Source organism: Mizuhopecten yessoensis, unplaced genomic scaffold (assembly GCF_002113885.1).
Source record: "Mizuhopecten yessoensis strain PY_sf001 unplaced genomic scaffold, ASM211388v2 scaffold9651, whole genome shotgun sequence".
In the NCBI taxonomy this organism is placed as follows: Eukaryota; Metazoa; Mollusca; class Bivalvia; order Pectinida; family Pectinidae; genus Mizuhopecten; species Mizuhopecten yessoensis.
This window is the reverse complement of record NW_018408154.1, coordinates 1,431,780-1,451,850: the sequence shown is the minus strand read 5'-3', so window position 1 is coordinate 1,451,850 and position 20,071 is coordinate 1,431,780. Positions and strand designations below refer to the sequence as shown.

At 35.3% G+C, this 20,071-nt stretch overlaps 1 protein-coding gene across 3 annotated transcripts in view; it reads left to right on the top strand.

Moving 5' to 3' along the window:
* The first annotated feature begins 9,335 nt into the window (after positions 1 to 9,335).
* LOC110458607 overlaps positions 9,336 to 20,071 on the top strand; it is a 21,847-nt gene continuing 11,111 nt past the window's right edge. For 2 of the 3 annotated variants that reach the window (XM_021510385.1, XM_021510384.1), the window contains exons 1-3: positions 9,336 to 9,433; positions 15,549 to 15,622; positions 16,058 to 16,339. In XM_021510385.1, coding sequence (XP_021366060.1) covers positions 15,565 to 15,622; positions 16,058 to 16,339 — 340 coding nt within the window. In that variant the 5' untranslated portion in view covers positions 9,336 to 9,433; positions 15,549 to 15,564. The remainder of the gene's footprint in view (positions 9,434 to 15,548; positions 15,623 to 16,057; positions 16,340 to 20,071) is intronic. The other variant, XM_021510386.1, reaches the window with a different exon arrangement.

Sequence of the window (20,071 nt, the reverse complement as noted above, 5' to 3'; positions counted from 1 at the left end):
CACTGTTTAGCCTCGTTAATCCGGCCACCATTAGTCTGGTTGTCCCACTGTTTAGCCTCGTTAATCCGGCCACCATTAACCTGAATAGAAAGGCTCTACTGTATTTGGCTATGACCACAACTATGATAAGATCATAAATTTCAGATTTCTTCAAAATATGGCAAGTAAGCCTCATTCTAACCTTTTAAGAAATGTTCTAGTAAATGAAGTAGTATAAGGAAAGCTGAAAGTGATGGTATTTTAGAAATCCTGTTTACCTTAGTAGTTTAGTTATGGTAAAAAAAATGTTGAAATTAGCTTGTTACAGTGTTTTGATGTGTACATTTATGTACATGACAGTAGACTCTACTGAATAGATCAACAGATATGCATAATTCAGTCATTTTTATAAACTATTCAAGAACATCTGCTTAGTAACTGTATAGTTTAAAAGAAAAGTGTAGTGAAATGCCAGGAAAGTCCTGCCTTCCTAAGATACAAATAATATATGACATATTTCTACAACTTAAGTACAAGGTACTCGCCTCGATAACCCGCCTTCTAATCTACTGATATTAATTGTAGGTATGCCCAGGACAAGAAAAAAATCACAGCTCATATTAACTGTGAAAAGGCAAATTTTGTTTTGTCTGGGGGGGTTTTCGGGGGGGGGGGGGGTATTCTACTTTCAAATGAAAAACATGTTCTGTATTATTTTGTGGTATAAATGTAATGCTTATTAGAGTGCATATGACCTTGTATAATTCTGATAATAAAACTTGTACATACACTGCCAAGCTGTAAAAAAAAAATGGGTGATATCTTTTTTGAGACAAAATCTGATTGAGTGTTACTTTCTGTCTGTTTTAAAGACAGAATGTGGAGGAATGGTAAAGAGTCTAGTTGGGAGATAGCATCTGCTAGAGTTAACATTGTATATAAAGAGTCTAGTTGGGGGATATCACCTGCTAGAGTTAACATTGGTTATAAAGAGTCCAGTTGGGAGATCTCACCTGCTAGAGTTAACAATTGTTTATAAAGAGTCTAGTTGGTAGATATCACCTGCTAGAGTTAACATTGTTTATAAAGAGTCTAGTTGGGAGATAACATCTGCTAGAGTTAACATTATTTATAAAGAGTCTAGTTGGGAGATATCATCTGCTAGAGTTAACATTGTTTATAAGATGCAGATCTTTTCTATTGAGGGTTGTTTGCATCTCATGTTTATAATTTGTAAACAGGTGAAGAAAATATTTAGCATGCATGAAAAATTGAAGCTAGTGTATTATATAATTACTATATTTTTTTGGTCGTAGGAAAAACATCTATTTTTGATGACAAGTTTATTGTTACTAAAGCATGGCCTTCTAATTTTCTTCTTATTAAAAATTTACTTTCAAGAAACTTCATTAAAGTTCACTATATTTTTGTATGTATATGGTTTAATTTACGACAGTGCTGTAATACATAAGGAACCTCAAATCATTTTATATATACTGTACATTGTATTTTATAACTCAAAGTCAAACAAGGAAATCTATAGCAGATCAGTCATACTTCCCGGCAAGATGTCGTTATCTCTAATGCTTAAGGCGTTCTTGGTTTTTATTGACAAAATTTGTTTACAAGTGCAGCCCAGTAACAGGATCTCTGGTGTGCTATTGTTAATGGAAATTCTCACACAAACCAGACATACATCTGATTAGTATGTGTGTTCAGGGCCCTACTGGGGAGGGACGGCTACCAAGTTATATCATATTATTAGATTTGATGGTAGAATGGTGCAGTGGATATAGCGCACTTGCATTTCGCAAAGTAAATGGTGTGAAATTGTTGTTTGAAATGTCTTTGCAAGGTGGATTTTCTGCAGGTTTTCTTGTTTCCTTCCACACATAGAACCCCTGCTGCGTCCAGCTGGTTCAAAAGTTATTAATATATGTTGGTAAAGCTTGTTTCATAGTTGGTATGAACAAAGTTAATTGATTAATGTAATTGTCAGGTCACAAGATTAACCTTGCAAGTAATTTGTCTGGGCCCAATCAGAGGCTGTCTTTCTGTACTGTCTATCTGCCTTAATTCCTTTATTCAGTTGCTGACTATGATATTTGTATTGAGTACAACTCTATAAATGTGTACCTGTTTTATGTTCAATATATACTACTTATCATTCAAGCAACACAATCCAAACTGGGTGCTGACACATCTCGATACTAACTGTAAAACTTTTTATTTTTGTATGAAATATCACAATTGATGACACCAACAGTTACACCAAAACTCATTTTATTATATTTTTAATCAAATTGAACGTTTCATCATTTGAATTTTATGTCATTTTTGAAAGTTAATTAAAGAAATTATTTGAATAAAAGATGTTAAAACAAAAATCATTTTCAATGAAAGTGCTTCAGAATCACATACCGTTATTATAATGACATTTATTCTTTGATGTTTTGAAAACTCTTGTTTTCAAGTTTTGCAAAATATAGTTCATTTGAAAATGTTTTAATTTTGTAAATGTATTGCATTCACATTGGTCATATACACAACAGTATTTTGAGTTTAGATTGTATTAATGTTCCTAAAGATGGAGATATTTTAGTTGTTTTCAATTGCATAATTTTTTAGTGTTTAAAATATGTACAAATATATGTGAAAATGCGGGTTTATCCCATTTTGTCAAAATAGTTCAATTTTGTTAGGAGGAAATTGTAACTTACATTCATTTACAGTGCAAATTCTATGAATTTTGTTCATAGACCCTGTCATAAAAAATAATAGCAACTCATAATGTTAATCTTAATATTGTTGTATTTCTAATACTCTAGATGGGATTCATAGGTTACAAATATATTTATAGTACAAGACTAATGGTGTCTACACAGGCCTATTTATACTTATATTCCATGTGTTACCATTGTGGTAAAGGTATGCTCCGGCATCATACCATGTGACAAGAAGTAGGGCAGAATTGAATTTTCTGCATTAGAAAAATCGTGATAATTGTCGGAAGATCACTATTAGTGTATAATAGTAAATTATGATAAGCTTGTAAATTATCTATTTATTTGTATATTTTGGGTAAAAAAAAAAAAGACATTTTAAGAAATGACTGTTTACTTCATAACAGTATAGTTATATAATTTTGTTCTCAAATCACTGTGTAATACTTGTAACTATTAAGTTATTTATAGACATTGTTATGTACTATGTACATAGATGTTAGTTGGTATACTGATTTCATAGAAAAGTCGTCACTTCTGTTATTGCCCTTTACTGTAATTGGTTTGACTGTAATTGGTTTTACTGTAATTAATGTGACAGTGAGCACAGTACTGTGGATTTACTTAATGTGACTTTGGACACATTCCTGTGCTTTTGCAAAAGTGTATGTGACATTGAACACCGAACTGTGATACATAATATAATTACCGTGTAATAATTTTGAAGCCCCCATTAGAACTAATTACCCAGAGAGGTACATGATTACGATTTATTTGGTTTTATCGTCTCTCATTCACCATACTAACATCGAATCAGATGCCGCTTTTGTTATTTAAAATAAAGCATACATTATTTTTTCATTCTATACTTTGTACTAAGATTCTACTACAACTTCCGTGTCTTGATGTTCAATCTCATTCTGTATAAATGACGATAAACATGTTACTGTGTACTCTGATCTCGAGATTGGGATGCTAATTACTATTCTTGTTAGGTGATGGGAATGTACAGAAAGAACTCGCATCAACTTTGTCCCCTATTTTGTCTCTTACCTTTATATTTCTGTTTATGAAACTTTGTCGGGATGTACTTTTGATGTACTTCATTGTTACAGTTAAACAATTAATGGAAGTCAGTGTAATAATTGTAAATCGCAGTCGTGTGGCATGGAATTTATATGTAACTGATTCGTTGTCAGCACGGGATTTAAAAAAAAAAAAAAATCAAATTACCATTCAAGACCATGGGAGTGCTGTAAATCACCTGGCGTATGCAAATATCTATATTTTTTTACCATATTCGAGAAATATATTAGTTTGCATTTATTTGGATATAAAAACTTACATGAACGATGCATGTACTTATTCGGATATAAAAAAACTACCAGAACGATACTTGTTTAGATTTTTAAAAAAAACCAAACTACCTATCGAACGAAACTTATTTGGACATAAAAACCTATATGAATGATACTTATTTGGAATATAAAAACCTACATAATGAAACGTATTTGGATATAAAAACCTACCTGAACGATACTTATTTGGAATATAAAAACCTACATAACGAAACGTATTTGGATATAAAAATTTACCTAAACGACACTTATTCGGATATAGAAACTTAACTAGCCAATGCTTGTTTCGATATAAAAACAATAGCTTACTGAATGATTCTTATTAAGATATAAAAATCTAACTAATCAACGCTTGCTTTGATATGAAAGCCTACCTGAACAATACTTATTTGGATATAAAACCTACCTGAACGAATAAAACCTAAGGATACTTACTCGGATATTTTTGTAAAATAAATAATTTGGTTGTACAAGAATAACATGAACACGTGTCCATTGTTCTCAACCATATCTGGTATAATATGTGGGGGAGTGTTTCCACACGTAATTGAAGGGCTGTAATTATTTTGTAGTACGTCTTTAACTTCTACTGCCAGTATATAGTATACACATATCGTACGTTCAAATATTCCGTCCAGAACTATTTACATGGGTACTTGTGTGTTGATAATACAAAGTCTACGGCGAAGGATGCGTGTTATAATTTAATAAGTGTAGGTGTTCGAACATCCGTGTAACTTTACATACTCAAAATGATAAAGATCTGTGTATCCAAAATTAATTTTATGATTCTGGTTACCCAATAAAAAAGTTTATGTACGTATAGCCTGGGTATGACCAATTCGATCCCCTGAACTATTTTATTGTGACACGCATCGCGCACCGTAAGTTGCTAATAATGACATTGTTTATTCATGTTATGTTAAATGTCTAGTCTTAGATGTTATAAACATTGCCGATTGGAAATAGCCTTACACATTATCGTAACATACATAGAATGTTCGGGTATATATATACCAATGAGGAATAAATATATATAAAATGTTACTGTGTTTGATGTTATAAACATTGCCGATTGGAATAAGCCTTACAAAATATCGTAACACACCAATGAGGAATACATTTATATAAAATGTTACTGTGTTTGTGTTTAATCTGAAGACTCGTTTGACACAATATGTTTCAGTAGCCATGGACACCAGAGCATTTAATTAACATTTCAATTCTCGACAAAATTCAGTGAAATAAGACTTTATCGCAAAAACTAAATGATTATTCAAGAAAGGTAGAAGTCCCAATATATTCAAAATATGAATGTCACAGCCTCAAGAAATTGGAAAAATTGGAATTTGACAGATATTTGAGAACATCATGTTTTCTGTGGCGCACGGATGACCGTACTTACCTTGAACCTTGTACAGATCAGTTGATTGTCTTTTTGCTCGCGTATTCCCATTACTTCAATAGGACTATACATTAGCTTCAATTCTGATGCTTCCATATCTTCTAGTTAGATCAATCGTTATGTGTATTTTTGACGACCTAAAGTAGAACACGTTTACGTTAGTGCAATGCGTTTAATGTGAGTTAATCAATACTGCCGTCGTAAGTGGTGACAGTTGACGGACAAACTTAACCATGGTTTTCATCATCACACAAAAAAAACATGTAAACACAATACCTTATATAATGGATAGTCCAATGGAAATGAACGAACCAAACTTATAAGTTCCCTTATATTTCAACAATATCTATGGGTTGCAGTTTATGTCACTTTAATTCCAAATTTGATTTTGTGCTTTGGTACAGGTTCTTTGATTGGCTAATAGTAGCACATGTAACCCCCAACACAGCTGTTAATATAAGTATGAACGGCTGTATTTCCATGGGACTACTTTTAAAATTTTCCAAATCCCGATTTTTCAGTAGGCAATTTAATTGTCGTTCGAGTTGTCTTCCATTGCTTAAACAAATATATCTTGATATTTTTAAATGTTTAATAAAACATAATTCATTCTGGCCAAAAATCTCCGATAGCTGTCATTTAAAAAAGGCTACTATCCTTAATAAATGTCACTGGTTTTAGTTATTTGTGACGATAAGTATATACAATTTTCAAATAAGACACGAATGAGAATAACACATTTTAGCTAACGTATCTCAGTAATGGCGTCAGTTAACCTCAGTTTGAAACTTGTACTTAACCATCGAATGTTCTTGACCCTTATAATGAGAGTCCGATTCTCATTATAAAAAACCCCAGTAAAATTGAATTAATTTGTGCATTTAAATTAAAGCTGCTATATGCATTTATTATCAGATAATCTGTGCACAAAGAAACACCAAAGTAACATTACATGAATCTGTTTAATATACAACCGATGGTATCTTGCAACTGAAGACCAATGGGAGACCAATGGTATAAACGACGTCATTTCTACTGGTTGAAGAAATATAATCTAAAATAAATCTTACATCCCGATCAGCTCACTGGCATATTTTGTTTTAATTGGAGATATTGTTCATAACAAAAAAGCAAAGGCGTTTGTCAAGATATTCAAAGTGATTACATGAAGATTGGACACTTTAGTTATATATGGTACATGTATGTATATACATATATAGTTTGTGAAGCCCGAAAGTTAAGGAAATCGTTTCAGAGACAGCAGTCCTGATGGAATCATTTAAAATCAACACAAACCATCTCGGGTTATGATGACTGGTTGTTAAAGGACAACCATGTGATCCCAATGAAGTTCAGACCACGGGAAATGGAAGAGGAAATAGAAGAGGATGTGATATCAGAAAACATACGGCCGTTATGAACTTTCAGTCAGACATAAGAATAATGCGCAATAAGGCAAAACATGCTAAACGCAATTTCCAAGAAGCGGATGAGTGTGTTGCTGCCATTAAAAATGTAAAATCGTCTAGTCCTGAAGTAAGTGCAATGGGACACCAACAGTGGAGAATGGAATGCAGATGGAAGAAGAAAAGTCTTCAGGAATATGGAATAAGGTGGGGGGAGGGGGGGGGGCGTGGCTAGAAGAATATTAATTCAGGTATGCAAATCGGTTACTACTTCGAAGAGATCTACAATTATCCCTTGCACGCCAACCTCGCAAAGTAGAGCAAATGCGCCGCCAGCTACAGATACTGGACCTAAATTATAACCTCCGACATCATACGCTGAAAGTGTTGAAACACCTGCCTACTCTGTAAAGAAGTCAACGAGTGTAGTGAGACGTCTTTACCTTTCTTAGATGTTTTAGTTCAACTAGATTCAAATAAGGTTACAACTGATTTATATTGTAAGGCTACAGATGCACTTAATTATCTAATTTTTTACTCTAACAACAGTGAACACACTAAAGTTAATATTCCTTTTAATCTTGCCTCACGGACTGTCACTATCGGCAGTGAGCAATAAGTTAAAATTGCTAGACTTAGTCAACTAAAGCAATACCTTACAGATCAATGTTATCCGACTGAGATAATAGAACATGGCATACAGAAAGCTATTGAAAAGGGACCCTGTACATCCTCTTCAAAAACTACAAGATGAATCAAAGTTAGTTCCCTTTGTTTCTACTTTCAATCCACGGAATTTCAATATGTTTCCTGTGATAAAGAACAAATGCGACGAGTTAAAGCAAAGAAGCAGGCGTATGAGAAACATTTTTAATAACATGCTATTTTAAATAGTCGACGCCAACCTAAGAACTTGAAACGTATGCTGACATACTCTAAGTTTGATCATTCTTGTGCCACCAGAAGTATCTAAGTGTAAGACACCAAAATGTGGTACATGTCCCATGCATGACTATCCTTGTAATACTTTTATTTTCAGGAATGGTCTGAAATTTACTGTGAAGGTAAATATGAACTGTTAATAAAAAAAAATGTGATTTATGCAATAGTTTGTTCTAAGTTTGGTGGTTTCTACATAGGTCAAACCGGCAATGAACTCAGAACACGCATGACTGTACATAGACAACAAACTAGAACTGAATCTTTACAAAATCTTCATGTTGACAAACATATTCATGAATGTGCTGGAGATTGACTTAATGTATTACCTTTGTATCAACTGTTTTCATCAGACACTATTCTAAGAGAAAAGTAAGAAGACCAATTAATCAAAATATTTAAACCAAGTTTCAACAGGCCACGGTAAAGAAATTACGCTAGTTTGTCAACCAATCTTGTGTACTATATATGACGACATGTGACGTCACGAAGTTGTTCTTTTGAAACAAAACTGAAGAGCCATGTGAAGGTTAAAACAGCTAGTTTTTAAGTCGGTCGTTAAATCTTTTTTTTTTTTCTATATATATATTTCTAAAGCTATGAAATCATCATTTAAGTGAGCTGCTAGGCCTACAATAATTTGGGGACGAAGCGTTGATGGGTGGGCCTTGCTGGAACATCTGGAAATCATGTGCATTAAAAGTAGCTGTTTATATGTTCATTCTTGCATGCCATATAATTTACTAACAGTCGATCTGTGCACAACCAAACACAAACAACTAAGATTGCAAGAACCAGTTGTATCCGACGACTAGACGGATGGTAATATAAACGAAGTGTATACACAATATCAACGACATCATTTCTCGGTTGGGTTTGCATGAAAGAATAATCTGGGGTGCGGTAAGTTTGAAACAATAAACCATTCTGGAATAATTGCAAACGAGAAATCTTCTAATGCTATTGAATAATTTGAAATTATAAATTAAACTTACTGGCATTATGTTGTGTATAAACACATGATTAATGAGTTCCGAAGATTTCTGATAAAAATCGGACAAACATATATTTCTGAAAAGTCCACATTCGAAGTCGCCTGTTGGTGTGGAAGAATAACCACAATGCTACGACAGGAAATGACACCATGAAAATGTCAATGCCCCCTCTGCTTGAGAGTCTCGAAGTCCTGACTATTTTTACTGGCAGGAAAACCGACAACTCGACACAAATTTTAATGAAAAGATTATACGATTGAGTCACAGAAAGAAAATATCAGACAATCAATCTAATTAGCGTAATAAGAGATATGATTTTAATTAGATTGTAAGACAATCAAACATCTTTCAACCAACTATGATTGATAACTTGAAATGAACACCTGAGCTAAAATGACAAGTTTAAAAAATGAAAGGCAACCATGCATTCCAAGAAGCTGAATCATTTGTTTACGTATGCTTGTCTGATCCGGGTGACAGAGAACACTTGTGCCAGCAAATCACAATCCGTATATACAATATTTACCTTGTTCACAGGCCTAGGTATTTTAAAACTTCCTCGTCTGACAAGTGCTTATCAGGGTCGCTCTGTGCTTTGCGGGAAAATTATCTTGTTGGGAAGCCGTAAGTAAGTATATTGTTTTATATGAAGGACAGATTTGATAACGCAAATTTGTATTGATATTAAGTTCATGGTTGAGAGACACGATCATTTTACATTACAATAACGTAACGAAGGCTATATATTGGAAGTTTAATATTTTCATTCGGCTAAAACACAATAATTGGTTCAGCTGAGTTGCTAGTTCTGACAGTGAAAATGTTAATTTCTTAAAAAATTGTTGCCCAAATCCGATTCTTTAAACCTTTTCTATGAATGCCTTTAACACCAGTAATATCCTACATCAAAGTCCGTCGTAATTAACATACCTCCGAACTTCACATACAAAAATACCCAAATCCTTTCCTATGAATATTCGAACCCATAGTAAGGTGTTATTGCAAAAGTGGCTTTCTATAATAAAATCATGTTTTAAATTGTATTTTATGTCAGTATACACAGTTTTTGAAGACACGTTCAGCAATATTTTTGTTTATGAATGTTTGGTGTATCACCTGCGTACCAGCGTACAGGTAGCTACTCGCGATCGCCTTCCTGTGATTGACTTCTCCTTTGCTTCACATCTCCATACAACTATGGTCAGACACGACATGTAACTACAGGCGATCTATATCCATAGTTCAAAGCTACGAACTTTTTATGAATGGTCCTAAGTATGTAGAGAAATCGACTATCAACTGGAATGTATTTCAATATATTGACGGATTCTGTGAAGGTTAAACCAGACAATGGGCAAAACGAGAGCATGCTGAAGCGGATTCACTTTCAGAGTAGGTCAAACCCATCAATTCCATCATTGAAAGATGTTTTAGCTGCTTGAGATCTAAATTGGGGTATTTCTTGACCACGATGTTCAAATCACACTCAACGATCTAAATAACCTGGATATAGTTGTGTCTGCAAACAGAGCATCCAATAACTTAATCTTTGTCTGTAAACACTGCTGGCCTGCTTGATTAGCAAGGAAACCCTATCTATATGTTTTATAAAGACGATATACTAACCAATCACGCTTCTGTAATACAATCTTTCCGAATATCCATTAATGTTAAGTACCCGCCTCTTTTGTGTTTGATTCGAAAACAAATTATGAATCCTTTTAAACAACATTCCTCACTGGTTCTTCTAGTTGCTCAACTCTAGCCATGACCGAACTCACTACCATTAAATATGGGTTAGATTCGTATTTTGAAACGGTTTACTCAAGAAGGGAACAAATCGAATGTGGATTGTGAGGAAAGTAGAGGGATATATTTGATGTCTTATAACAAGAGGTTTTTTTCCCCCATTTATTAGGAACATATTTTGTGGAAAACATAGGCAATGCAAAAGAATGGAATATACTGAGGATGAAGTTGTGAGAATGAATGAGTTCCTTGTTAACGATATCTTAGTTAAAAGTTCGGTGACAAGATTTTCCAGCAGACTGTAGGCATTCCTATGGGATAAATTAAACTGTGTCCCTCTTGAGGTTGAAGTAATTGATGAGCTTTTCAGAACTGGAACTCAAAACCACATTCCCAGCCTAGCAATGACATTTTTCTTTTAAATTTAGTTCATATACATTGACGTTCCACAAATTTTCCGGTTTGTTTGTTGTTGTTTTTTTGGGGGTTTTGTTTGTATTTTTTTTTAAAAACAATCTTATTTTGCTAACTTTTTTTATCCCTTTTGACACAATTTTGAACAAAGCCGCCGAAGAATTATTCAGTGCTTCTTCTGTAAGATACAGTTTATTTTCCTTGTTCAGAAATCATTTTTTATCTAGCATAAATTTACCTTTGACGTAATTCACATAGGCACTATGTTATATTTTTTCATAAAATATCGTTCAGTCAATTAATTGATCATGCTCAAATTTCTAAGAAAGGGATAATTATAATAATGTTACCAACAGAAGAGGTGGATAATAATCAGTTTGTTAACTGGTGTAGGCTACCCACGTTTATTTTAATAAACCTTTATTTACATCTTCTAAATATTGAAATACTGTTCTTCATTTTCATACATATAACTGAAATACTAACAAGATATCAATTTTATTAAAACAATGTTGAATGCGCCACAAGTCTGACTTCCTTGCACAAGTATATGTTTGATGGTGTTACCTAACGATTGTAGAAGAATGGTCTTAATGCTTGGACTTCCGAAGTCTTTGTATAGCTTATAATAGGCATTAAAAACTCAATATAGCTCATCTTTGTGGTTGAATGTAAACATTATTTGTGTGTACAATAATGTCTTCCAATTTTTGCTTCGTGGACTATCAGAAGGTATTTTATTAGTAGATACGGGTAAGCTACAGTTTAAAATTTTCTGAGCTTGGTGTCAGATGTAGATTAGAGAAAAGGGATCAAAATCTTGTACAAAATAATCTTTCGTACTTATAAGCTAGAAATTGGCATATTTGCTTTCGAAAAGCGAACCGAAGTTCTACAAGAGGAGATAAAACCCCATTATATTCGGCCTGTATGTAAATGACTATGTAATTAGTATTTCCATGTGCTCAGAAGCAGTTTGAGGCACATGCAGAATGCCGAATATTATCTCAAAAGTTTATGTAAACCAAGTTTTGTTTTTCAGATTTTTGAAAATCAACACCTTATTCATTGGTCTATTTTGCATTTGGCAGACTCCCTCTTTTAATTTCGAGAAAAAATAGAATTTTTTTAGCCTTGGTGGAAACTTTTGAATTGAAGCAATTACCCAATGCCTCCTACCAGTAGATGTATACGGAATGTAAATGAAAGTTTCTGAGATAAAAAGAGAGTTTAGTATTCTAGGTACAAGTATTCACATCATAGCTTCAACACTCAAAGTTTCTCGGTGTAAGTGAAACTACGCCTGGTATATTTTCAAGCTTCCTTTGTTTTACGAGCATTAATGGATTGTAAATATAATCAAGTTTATTGAGACTGGTGGCTGGATTATATGTTTTATGTGCAGTTACCTGTTCAGAGGACACGACTATACATAAGTAATTGATACGATACCAGTATTTATCAAATGTATCAAGAAAACGAATACAAAAGGTAAGTCAGAATTGTAATATATAAACTTGAAAACAACTACAGAACGAAGGATACAGATACCTTTAAAGATACAGATAAAGTGGCAAACGACAGGCTTGGACAGATACAGAGTTACGCTAGTGGGCGTTGTTTTGGGAACAACCAAAAACATCATCAACAGCAATTGGGTATTTGTAGTGAAAACAAAACCAGAAAATTAATATTCTGGAACAAACACTATCGTAGAAGTGTTAAGTTTTTATGAAAAATGTTGTTTAAATTCAAGTGATTGTATGCAAAGGCTCACACTGTGAGTGGTTCAAACTCTCTTTGATCCTCTTTTAGTAATATCACTAAAACGGGATAAAAATGAAACAGTCCACAATAAAGCTTAGTGAAGTGAATACCTTTGTAAATATGCACTGAGTGTCAGCTTGTCATGAGTAATGGGTTACATATTTTATAAATAATACACTGTGTGTACAGCCGTATTAGCGTTATAAAATAATGCGTAACATTGTTGAATGACGATCTTATCGTTTTATGACACCCAATTTGGAGGGTGTGGTTGTATCGTAGCTCACACTGCGACGGCATTCAACAGATGACTCACTCCACCAACGTTGTTTCTCTGCTAGTACAAAAGCACACAGAAAGAAAGGTATTTCCTTATACCAGTCTATATGAAGGTTTGTAGATTAAACAGGCCCCGTAGAGTGTTTGTAGTCAGAGGTGCGTATGACATGTTAGGCTGACCAAAAGCGAGTCATTTCATGCTTTGAAAACGCAAAGAGAGGCCGAGTCACATAAACTGTTAATGTAAGGAAATATTTGGTGTTGAGCAAGGATATGTACTTTAGTCCTTGTATTCGTAAACACAAGAAATGATGTTGTTTTAAGTGAAAAGGCATTGTTGGATAAGTATGAATCTTTCACAAATTAAATATCATCATATAACTTATATCTATGCCAAGTTGCATGTGTATCTCAAAATGCCTTTTATGTACAATCAGCGCATAAACATTGGAAATAGGTAGAACATTTGATAAAACAATGAAATGGGTTAACTTTAATGATTTAAACAGATACTTTCCTTGAGGCTAGGAGACTTAAAACTACCAGCAAATCAAACGTCATATAGGTCTATAAGATTAATCATTTTACTGTAGTTTTTTAAATGCCATTTTTATTTGTAAGTTCACTTTGAAAAGTAAGAAAACAAATCGGGACCTGGAACTCTCTTCAACCACAGGTTCTGAGCATGTATTATATGATATATATAGCTTACAATATTAACTGCTACTATCTTATACTTATAGCGTATAAATGGTGTCATGCACCTTTCAATACACTTTAGATAGAGAGGTATTTGAAATTGCCAAGTTTGAGATATGTCCAGAAGCCGTAACTAAGTATAACACAAAAGGAAAGTGTGTAGTATGTAAGTGTACTCAAACAAAACACCAAATTATATTTGTAGTTTGCCCCACCCTTTTCGGTACCCCCACCACTTTCGGTCAAACATGTGCTTTAGTTTTTGCGTATGTAATACGTACAATAGGACATCTTTGAACAAATTTAGGAAGTGAAAACCCAGATATACCTGGGCCCATAAAAGGTCTTATAGACACTCATCCTTTGTTTAAACAGCTTCAACATTGATCATGGACATTTGTGAACACCAAACCATAATACAACTTTGTTTCCTGTAACTGCCATAAAATTCCAATAGGAAAACATCAACTTAGAAATAGATTAAAGTATTTTATAAGCATAACACATTTATATGTCAAGTAACTAATACACATAACTTGCGGTTACGCCCGAATTCGTTTTCTTATTAAAAAAACCACTTGGATATAATGTTATTTACAATATCAATCAGGATGATGATTTATCTAATAGCCATTTATCTAGGTGTTAATTTTGTGTAAATGAATATTAAACATTTAAAGTGCAACTGGATAATATTAAAACTGTTCCATTTTCCATACATTATTAAACAAGTCATCATCAAAGGTTTAAAATAAGTTGTTACATGTATATATATTCGTCATCTGGAATAAATGAAGTACGCACATATGACATTTCAAATTTATACGACAACTGGTTTAGGATATATGGCGTTACAGAGAGAGACATAAGCCTGCGGTTTCACAATGAAAAGCGTGAATATCGCCTATGCGCTATTTGGTTAAAATTAGTCATTTAAAAGGAAACCAACTAAACGCTCTTCAATTTTTGAAAGCCTCCGCATGAACCAAACAAATAAATAGTTGACAAGCTTAAACATTGTCATACCAGGAATTGTGTTTGCCACATGCGGAGACTTTCATTTCTGCATGCTAACAGTGAAACAAAACACCATAGTTTGCTAATCCTGCATATCATCGCAAATATGTTGCTATGGTAGGGCATCTACGCATGCGCATCGTAAACAATATCTGCACCCAAGATAGCCCCAATTGACCCATATGATGTTAATAAACAGAAATTGGTAAATACATTCATTTTGATTTGTTTTCTTTTAATGAGGCCAAAAATGACCCAAAACGCCCCAAGTCCTTACTAACCAAATGACACCACCAAGTATAGGTATATGTATAGAGAAACATGGCAACACACCACTTGTGATTGGATAATCATATATATCTATATGTAGCTAGAAAATATGATGACCATTAAAAATACTACTGATATGCATTTAGCATTATATAAAGCACAGCTCACTTGATATACAAATACACTGTATGTATACATATGCTATATTTTGGACAAGACCATCGGATCCTCGCTTAACTTACAAACCTGTAACACAGAAAATAAAACAAGAACAAATTCTATTTCACTAAAAATTCGGGGGGTGGGGGGTATCCCACTTTAGCGTCTGTCGAGGTGTGCTGCAAAAGCTCTAATGACTAACATAGCTTGTACACCTGTACAACTCACCTGTATCTCAGGTAAAGCACGTGCGCCTCGCGCCACGTCACAGTATACACTATGTGCCCTACCAACACGCCACACGTGACCCCCACAAGAAAGACAGTAGCATTGATAAATGCAAATATTGTGGTATCCGCAAATATTAGTAACCTTCATTTTGTTTTCAGGTAAGTAACTTTCACGATGAAGACATTTCTGGCTATGAGCTTCCTTGCACTTGGTATCTGTCAGATACAAACAGGTATGTGGCTTATAACAATACCAACGTATAAGGTCTTTATCCTAATAGTTTGCAATCGACTACCAATGTTTTATACTCCAACATTAATACATCGATATCTGTCATATGTATCAATAATGTAGTCGCACCATCACTTTGGCTGCTGAACTAACGAGATACAATCATATTAGATCGGTAATTCAAAATAAAATTGGTTTTTTGCTATAAACCTCATAAACAATTTTTATAGAAAGTTATGTGTTAACTCAGTAAAGGGAAAACACTTATTATATTTAAAAGTATCGCACGGCCCTTGTCTCACATGGATGGTTTTGGGTTTGATTAAATCTGAGTTAAGATTAAATACATGTACATATGTGATAATACTCTATTGAATCAGTTTACAACGTATAAACTTGCATAGTTCCTAGATAAATTCTTATTAAACCATTGCAGTTCTATCCGTGACGCTGGATATCGCCAATGGACAGACAACTGGGCCACCCCTAGTGGGAATGTCTATGAGCTCCACCTACACTGACCAGGGTGGTACCGGTCCTTGCAGTAAGGGCGTAGTGATTAAGGTTGATTTTTCCCAGTCGCCATGTAATAATTCCAATCATCTTGAATGCGGACACCGCACCCCTCAACTCGTAGTAGTGGTACATCTCGACAGGGAGGGGTCACGTAGTGATTGGATAGTCAATATTGGCGACAGCATCTCCAACAATGGTCATGGTAAGTAGACAGTTGGAATATTGCCAAGAGTAAATGTTTTATAGTGCAATGATAGTGTGGCATTGCACGTTATAAAGAAAAATGCAAAACCCTAGTTCATGCTCTTGTAACGTGGTCGGGTCTATCTCTATCAAGGCCTATGATTTGTAGTAAGATAGCCAACCCTTCACCCCTAGTCAATAGGGTCTCTTCTTAGCCCCTGGTCAATGGGGTCTCTTCAGCCTCTGGTAAGCAAGGATACTCTAAACTGGATACTACTTTGCACCCACTCAGTGACAGTGAACAAACGCCAAATGAACAGTTCTATAATGTTTATTTATATACATAGGAGTACTGGAGCCATACGAGCATGACAGCTGCAAGGTTAATACAAGTCCATATCAACGTATCTCGCTCTTGTTCTGTACATATATACACTAAAACTTCCAATATAGCCCAGTTTCACTATTATTCTGACTTATAAAGTAAATCTGACATATAGATATCAACAATAAACCTTATTTGTTTCAATTCTAGCAGTAGGAATTATATCTGACTGAAGTTCGTTACGGTTTCTAATGTAAACATTGACCTACATTTTATACGACTTTGACGTCACTTTACCATAAGCGATTACAGGGAAATCCCTTCTAAAAATAGTTTGATAGATAGATTAAATGACAATAGGCATATCCCTAGGAAAAATAGGAAGTGAATCACGCTCGAACCTGGTAAGCGGTTCCGAGATCTTAAAACCGTGTGTACTCACCGGCTGCTGAGTCGTGACTGCCGATAACGGGACACCGTCCCGAGAAATTCACGTGCCGGGACTCTAATATGATTGGTTGACATGCACACAATGTGAAAATGTAAACTTCCGGCCTCGGACATGCGCACTGCATTACCGGAGAACAACATGTTGTCGAAATTAAACATTTGAACAAGATCGACTGAAAATGACAAGCTACACGACTAAATGACAACTGACCAGGTAATCCTTATAGATGCGACTAAACTATGATATATGTAAATGTTTAAGTACCGCGATTCTCATTGACAACTATTATAAAGTACGTTATTATTGGAAACTAAAATGCTAGACGCACGTCTAAAATCGCCATGTGTCGGTAGTACTAAAGTCCGATTTAACAGAACGAGCCAACGATGCTGGGGAACACAATAACAATTAAAGATGGTCCTGAATATAAACAACGTTAACATAGTGGCGTTACATTACTCCCGTCACCCTTGAATGTCCGCCCCGGACATTACACCTTTACAATAATACTTATGTTGAAAGATGAATAAATATAATTATGAACAATTAACCTCACATATATTGTTTGAATACTATGACACATTCTCACTAGAGCAAACAATGCAAAAATAGCATAGCCCTCAATTATTAAAAACTCTCAACTATATGCACTTAACAATGTTAATTCTTTTGAATGGTATGTGCACAGTTACCCTGTGTATCTAAAAATTTGACATGCTGACTGTATTTAACAGCAGATAAATTCAAACATTGCAACTCATATATATATTTAACTTGCAATTTCTAAAAGAAAAAAAACTTACTTACTCGATACATCCAGTATATTATAATAAACTTTGAAGTACACGTTTCGCATAATTTCATACTATTCACATTATCTACATTATGCATGAACTATTGTACCTTATTCACATCCATTTACCATTTATACATGGTATACTTTCACCCAAGTACACACCATACTATATTCTTTATATTACAACTGTTATATAATTCTCCTCTTGATAATTGACTTTACCTAATCTGTGTTTCGCTTAAAGTAAACAAACTTTTAACAAGATTTCCAAACATTCTATACTAAATTCATTAGACTAGAATAGATAATAACTTTGTTCTTGAAATTAAATTAACGAAGTAAAGTAATACATATTAAAATGCTTTAGAATATGGACAAGCTGCCACAAATATATTTTTATATTTGAATTATTATGATAATTATTGTTTAAACCTACATGTAATATTTTTTTTTTTATATATACCTATAAATTAAAATCAGTTTGTCTGAGTGGCACACTCCCGCGTCTTTCTACACTCTGGATCCCGTGTCCAGTAATCCACCAGGCTATACCGGGTCCCGTCGGGCATCACCGCCGTCTCCTCCCGTCGGACTCCCAGGTAGCCAACTGGCAGGAAGTGCCTTTTAAATTTTCTGCCCGTCCTCCTGACTGCCGTGCGGGTCGCCCTCAACAGCTGGGCTGTGTGGCCCTCCATTATAGAGCTGGGAGCACCAAAAAAAAAATATCTTGGGTCGTCTGCCAGGAAGTCCATGCTGCATGCCCCAGCCCTTCCTTCCTGTTCGGTCACAGGACCTACCCCATATTGCTCGGTCACCATCTTGTTTGATCCCTTTGGCAACTTGACAGCTGTTATCCTACTGTCCTCTATTGGAGCTGGCAGATCCAATGAGGTAACAACTGCCGTAGTCTGGGGCTGTTGAGCCCCCTCAGACGCTGTCTGGCTCCACCCCATAGCCTCCGCAACCACCTGATGGAGCTCTGCCTCCTCCCCGATTGTAATCTCTGGGGAACCCTCCCACTCCGACATCAACGGCGACAGGGGTGGCGATGTCCACAGAAGTCTTTCCTGCGGTGGTGTGGCGGTAATCTTCCTAGGGGAGGGGAATGTAATTGTTGAACTGGCGAGGGGGCCATTGTTACTCGACCTCGGTCTTTGGTGGGTTTTCATGTGATCTCTCAACCGATGCCGCCTCGCCTTCGTCACCGAGTAATTGCATAAAGTGCAGCTCACTCTCTCCCCATGGTCATTCCTGACTTGGTGCTTCAGGCGTGCCTCAGAGAAGAATCTCCTCCCACAGTCATCGCACTTCACCATATCTTGGTCACTCTGGCTGACATACTTGTTTCCCTTGTAGTTGTACATGGTGAACCTGGAACAAACAAACAGAAAACATCCTTGGTTCCCGGTTATACTGCTTATACTGGTTAACGTATATACATGTGCAACTGATTGATCTATATGGCCGCAGTACTCTATCAAAAGAGGGTACAAACCACCTCTTTACTTCGCCTTTATACGGTTTTAGTCTTCTCATGTTTACTGTTTTACTTTTGGCATGAGGTCCCCGCCCTCTTTATNAAACTCCTTTGATTCCAAATCCACTAGCGTCGGTATCCAATACAAATGGTCTCTTTGCATCTGGATACACCAGTACAGGGGAGGTAACCAAAGCCTTTTTCAACTGGTTAAAGGCTTCCTGACACTCCTCAGACCAGACAAACTCCGACTCCTTTTCGGTCAGTTTATGAAGTGGCTTAGCTATTGCTGCAAAACCTTTGATGAACTTACGGTAGTAGCCCACGGTTCCCAGGAAACTACGTACTTCCTTTACACACCTAGGTTGAGGCCACGTATCGACCTTTTCTNAACAGGGAGCTCCACCTCCCGTCCAAACATCATCATCGCAGGAGTTTCTCCCGTACTCTCCTGTACTGATGAACGGTAGGCATACATCACCAAGGGAAGAAATTTCTCCCAATCTTTCTGATTCCTATGGACGACTTTACTTAACATGTCCTGAATTGTGCGGTTCAAACGCTCCACTAACCCGTCGCCCTGTGGATGGTATGCAGTAGTACGCGTCTTGTCCATCCCTAGTCTATCACACAACTGTTGAAACAGATTTGATTCAAATTGTCTCCCTTGATCGGAATGTATTTGACGTGGTACACCATAAC